We start from the raw sequence: 6,274 nt of genomic DNA on the forward strand, positions 1-6,274 counted from the left end.
GTTGACCAAATAATTAGAAGGTGTGTTCCACAATCCAAAATCCAGTCTATTTTAGAGGCATGCCACTCTTCTGAGAGTGGTGGACACTTTGGTCCTCAAAGAATTGCAAGAAAAATTTTAGACTGCAGATTTTGGTGGCCCACACTTTTTAAGGATGCTAATATTTTCTGTGACTCTTGCCACCAATGCCAAAGGTTTGGAAACATATCCAAGAGGGATGAGATGCCCCAACAACTCATGTTGTTTTGTGAAATTTTTTATGTTTGGGGTATTGACTTCATGGGTCCATTTCCAAACTCGAATGGTTTCTTATATATTCTGTTAGCTGCTGATTATGTTTCTAAGTGGGTGGAAGAAATTCCTACTCGCACTGATGATGCTAACGTGGTTGTTTCTTTTGTTAGGAATATTATTATTTGTCATTTTGGATCACCACGAGCAATCGTGAGTGATGAAGGCTCTCATTTTTGTAACAGAAGAATGACAGGTTTGATGAAGAAACATGCATTCACAAGGTGGCGATGGCTTACCATCCCCAAACAAATGGCCAAGCGGAGGTGTCTAATAGAGAGATCAAGTGCATACTCGAGAAGATTGTTAAACCTCATAGAAGGGACTGGAGCTCTAGACTTGGAGATGCGCTATGGGCTTATCAGACAGCTTACAAGACACCAATCGGCATGAGTCCGTTCCGCCTAGTCTACAGAAAGGCTTGTCACCTTCCGGTAGAGGTGGAACACAAAGCTTACCGGACTGTGAAGGAATGCAACTCAGGATCGGGAGAAGCCGGAATTGAAAGAAAATTACAACTGGAAGAATTGGAGTGCCTTCGGCTAGAAGCGTATGAAAACTCCAGGCTCTACAAAGAAAAGGTGAAGGCAGTACATGACAAGAACATCAAGAGAAGAGAGTTTAGAGCTGGGGATCAAGTCCTTCTCTATTACTCAAGGTTGAGATTAATTTCGGGTAAACTGAGGTCAAGATGGGATGGACCCTACATGGTGGAGAAGGTTGAACCGTATGGAGTTGTCCACCTAAGTCACCCCTCAAGCCCTACCTTCTTCAAAGTCAATGGCCACCATTTAAAGCTGTATCATGGTGCAAAAGTGAAGAACAACAAGGAGATAGAGATCTTCTTCTTGAAGGATCCAGCAAAGGAAGAGGACTGAGCCTATGGACCGTCCAACTTAAGGACGTTAAAGAAAAGTGCTAGGTGGGAGGCAACCCACCATGGTATGATCTTCCTTTTTTTATAAGTGCTATTTTATTTATTTTCTTATATTTGTTTCATTAATTGTCTTTGTTAATTTTCAAATAATCATGTTTCCCTTTTGTTATGAATTATTTAAAAAAAAATGAGCATCTCACGCGTAAGCGTCATCGACGCGCATGCGTCATAGGGATGCTGGCACTCTCTGGTACAAAAACCTGAGAGTTGTGCTGGAACTGTGCGGGTGGGGTTCTTGGCGCACAACCCACCCCACGCATACTGGTGCAAAATTTACAATCCACAAACTAACTGGCAAGTGCACTAGGTCGTACCAAGTAGTACCTCAAGGGGGGCAGGAAGCTGGCGTTGGACGCCAGTTTTTGGCCTTCTAATCCAAAGCAAAGTATGAACTATTATATATTGATGGAAAGCTCTGAAAGTCAGCTTTCCATATCCGTTGAGAGAGCTTTATTTAGACTTCTGTAGCTCTAGAAAAGCTCTTCCGAATGTAGCCAGATCAGATCCAGACAGCATCTACAGTGCTTTCTCTGTCTCTAAATTAGGCTTCTGCTCTAGCTCCTCAATTTCAGCCAGAAAATACCTGAAATTGTCCAAAAACACAAAAACTCATACCTTATCCAAAAATGTGAATTTAACACTAAAACCTATAAAAACTAAATAAAAACTACTAAAAACTATATGAAAATGAGGTCAAAAAGCATATAAAATATCCGCTCATCACTAAGATCTACAAAATAACCATAGCTTGCTTCAAATCATAATCCTCGTGGGATCAATCCTGACTCACCTCAGGTATTACTTGGACAACCCAGTGCACTTGCTGGTTCAGTTATGCGAAGTTATATTCCATGCACCACAAGCCGACAGACCTGAGGTATGATGGGACCCAAGACCCCCAGGAGCACCTGACGGCCTTTGAGGCCATGATTAATCTTGAAGGCGTCAGCGACGCAGTGATGTTCTGAGCTTTCCCAGTAATATTAGTAGGCCCCGCGATCTGGTGGTTCAACGCACTTCCACATGGGTCCATTAAGGCCTTCTCGGATATAACTCATTGCTTCTTAGCACAGTTCACCACGCGCATCGCTAAGGCTAAACATCCAATCAACCTCTTGGGAGTCACCCAAAAGTCAGGGGAACCGACCAGGAAGTTCCTGGATAGTTTCAACGATGAGTGCCTAGAAATTGACGGCCTAACCGATTCGGTAGCTAGCTTGTGCATGATGAATGGCTTACTAAACGAAGATTTCAGGAAGCATCCTACTATCAAGCCCGTATGGACCATGCAGGAGATCCAGAACGTAGCTAGAGAGTATATCAATGATGAAGAAGTTAGCCAAGTGGTGGCAGCCAACAAACGGCAGCTGACCAACCCTCCTCCTCGCCAGCCTGGATACCCAGAGAAAGCGAGAGATCCCCCTAAGGAAGGGGCATCGAGGAAACCGTTCAAGCTGTTTTCCCGGGTGGGAAAGTTCACGAACTACACCCCCTCATGTCTCCCATCGTAGAAGTTTACCAACAGATTGCGAATAAGGACATTCTATCGAAGTCCCCGACAACTAAAGGACAGGAGGCAAGAACAAGAGCTTGTACTGTGATTTTCACAAAGGCTTTGGCCACAAAACCCAGGATTGCTTTAACTTGAAGGACGCCTTAGAGCAAGCCATTCATGAGGGTAAGCTGATCGAGTTGTCTTAGTTCATAAGGGAGCCCAGAAGGAGGGAGCAAGAACGTTCCGAGGAGGATCGCAGCTGGACCATCAAGCCAAAGCAAGCACCCACTGAGAATGCCGACAACGCCTCCACAGTAGTTATTAACATCGTGGTTGGGCGAGATGCACCCCGAAGTCGAGGTCGACAGCAAAAAAGAACACCAAAGTCCTGGTCGTGTCATTGGGAAGCCATAATACTCAATCCAAAGAACCCCTGAAGATATCCTTCGGCCTAGAAGATCAATGGTTTCACGACCTTCCGAAAAACCCACCCATGGTGATCACGGCGAGAATCAGGATGGGCCTAGTCAAACAAATTCTCGTTGACACTGGCGTTGAAGCAAAGAATAGCTCTGAGGTATAACAGCAGGGTGTTGAACAGAAACTTTAAACAAGGTGACTTGATGCTGTGGTGCAACGACATTGGACTGCCGACACCTGGGGAAGGCAAGCTAGCAGCAAATTGGAAAGGCCCACATAGGGTGAGAGAAGCCCTCGGTAAGGGAGCGTAGAAACTGGAACGGCTCGACGGGTGCGAGATGCCGAGAACCTGGAATGCGGAAAACTTGAGAAGGTTCTACTCTTAGGAGGCGACGTCATGACTTATTGGGTTTTTTCCCGTGTCCTATTCACCTTTATTTTATGACTTTTAGATACCTTGCTTTCTCAAATATTTTGTCCTCTTATGAATTCCATGAGCATTTATATGTTGCTATACCGCTTCCATGTTTTAAATATGTTAATGAGTTATGTTTTATGTTGTTTCGTTTGTGCATCTTGCTTTTGCGGTTTCCCGGGACTGATCACCTCGGGGGCAGATCAAATCCAACTAACGGATACCAAATAGACCACGGTTTATAGCCTGTCGGCCAAATGACTAAGCAATAAACATTTTTCAAAGGCACCACGTCGGCCTATCAAGTATTCATTTACAACAAAATAAACAGTTTGAAATCTTAGAAACTACAAATGACTCACAAAAGAAGGCGCCTTGTCGGCCCAAACAAAAAGAAGCACAAAGTTGACACAAGATTTACAAATCACTTTCTTGAAATGTCAACTATTTTACCATCTTGGATGGTCTTGAAAGCCCCAATTGTAAAGGTATCAATGTCAGGAAATAGCAGCTTGACCTGCGCCTTGATCGCCTCTTCAGTACCTCCGATCACCTCGCAAGCATTCTTGACAATTTCCTTGTCTTTCTTCTTTAAACTAGAGACCTCCCCCTTCAGGCCTGCGACCTCGGCCAGCTTTTTTTCCAATTCGGCAACCTTGGCCTCCACTGCAGTCGCCCAACCTGAAGCCTCATCGAGCTGGCTCTCCAAGGTCAACTCGTGGTCAGCAAGGCGGGCCACGATGCCATTAGAACTTTTCAGCTTTTCTTCCTTGTCCTCTAGCTTGGGCTTGATGGTCTCCATCTCCGCTTTCAGGTCACCAATCTCCCGTAGTGACAAACGGTACTTGCCATCTAGCACACCAGCCTATGCTAGAACAGGTTCCGCTTTCCTCGCAATGGTCGCAACATGGAGCATACAACGGTATACCCACCTAGCTTGAGAGGCCAAATGACCACCATGAAGGAAGTCGTCGATGCCTGATAGAAGCTGGGAGTCAATGAATCCCCCGGCATCGAAGTTCTTCTCCATCGTGGTGAGTGCTCCCTCTGGGCTAGACGTCACCTTCCTCTTCCTGGGTTTCTCCACGATGGTTAGGTCAGAACCCATTCCATCCTCAGGCACCTCCTCGGAAGGGGGAATCACATCCTCGGAGGGGGGAATTACACCGGCGCTAGTGCCATCGGTTTCCTGAGGAGGCGATCGTGATTGAACTTCGGGAGTGGGGGAAAGCGAAGCCTTGGCCAAATGGCTTTCCGAACTGTCATCACTGTACCCCGAAAGGAACGGGGCCATCAAGTTGTTGAGACCTACCTTCTCAGCAGCCATGGATACTGAAACAAGAAAGCAAAGCTCAAACGTTAGACCACGTTAAGCAAGTACACAAGTAAAAAAAAAGGGGGGAGGGACAACCCGACGACTCACCCACATAACTTCTACGGTTCTACCCATCTCACGGTCACCCATCAATAGATGAGGTTATTCTTTCAAAAAATCGCCAATAATACATCGACGATGTCCCGGTTTTGCTGACTTAGACTCTTATAGGTACTCTTTATGAAGATATTAGCCCTGGCACCAAAACTCCAATAGGTTGGTATCTGGCGTTCCACTTCTAAAGTCAGCCAGAAGGGATGCCAGCCCTCGGCGGGTCGCACTTTGAAATATCTTTCCTTGAAGCCATGGAACGAATCTTCGAACAACCTGAAGATTCGCTGACCCTACACGGCTAGGAACGACATGTAGCCCTTCTTATGTTTTCCTTGTTTTGAAGGGTTAGTCAGACGAAAGAAGTAGAGGAAGACTTCTACCGAGACCGGTAGCTTCAAGTATTCGCAGACCATCTCAAAATAGTGAATAGATGCCCAGCTATTCGGATGTAGCTATGATGGCGCCACATCACATCGATTCAAAAGAGAGATAACGAAAGGAGAGAAGGAAGCCGAACCCCCAAGTTGGTAAACATGGGATTGTACACCCACATCCAGTCGTCAACTCGGGGGGTATTCATGTTTATGTGACAAATGCGTTCCCGGTCCCCAGGAACAAAGGTGTCGTAATGCTCCTCCTCGGGACCCCTCCGCAGAGCAGATCGGAGTTGTGAAACTGCTGGAGCTTCTTGAGGGTTATCTTAGAGGCCGTGTCCTTCACGTCAGAAGTGACCCAGATGTAACGGTCTACGGGAGCTATCGGAATGGGTTGCTGCGCCATACTTACAGCGGGGGCACCACTTAAAGATAAAATCGGGAGGTCAGATCATCGGAGAAAAAGAAACTAATGCTACGTTCTGCTACGATCCCACTGTGCACTAGTCTACGATCAATTAAAGGCCAAAATCGATGCACTTAATGGTAACCCCCTGTAAACTACCTAACAATGATGCACTAAACACAGGCGAAACAAATCATCAACGACAGAAGAAAATGGCACAATAATGGTGGCAAAAGTAGAAATAGAACCATAATCATCCATAAGGGTAGAAACAGTAAAAGCTTACCAGGAAATTATGGAGAAAAGAGTCCCAAGGAGAGTGCAGCAGAGTGTGCAGTGATCAAAATCATGAGAAAAAGGGAATGATGGTGAAGGCAAAAATTAGAAGAAGTATAAAGGAATAAGGAATGAAAAGGAGAATACAAGAGAGTAAATGACACTGGAAAGCGTGAAAGTCAGGGGAAAAAGGGATTTTTTACCCAAGTTTCAAATAAGCCATAATGAGCA

General features: G+C 45.5%; 1 protein-coding gene across 1 annotated transcript; it reads left to right on the plus strand.

The window, feature by feature from the left end:
• The first annotated feature begins 521 nt into the window (after window positions 1–521).
• LOC107636714 (uncharacterized) lies at window positions 522–1,169 on the plus strand. Its single transcript, XM_016340207.1, has one exon. It carries the CDS (start codon window positions 522–524, stop codon window positions 1,167–1,169), a length of 648 nt encoding a protein of 215 aa, XP_016195693.1.
• The last annotated feature ends 5,105 nt before the right edge of the window (window positions 1,170–6,274 follow it).

This window comes from Arachis ipaensis, chromosome B4 (genome assembly GCF_059453495.1).
Source record: "Arachis ipaensis isolate K30076 ecotype BB chromosome B4, ASM5945349v1, whole genome shotgun sequence".
Taxonomy (NCBI): Eukaryota; Viridiplantae; Streptophyta; class Magnoliopsida; order Fabales; family Fabaceae; genus Arachis; species Arachis ipaensis.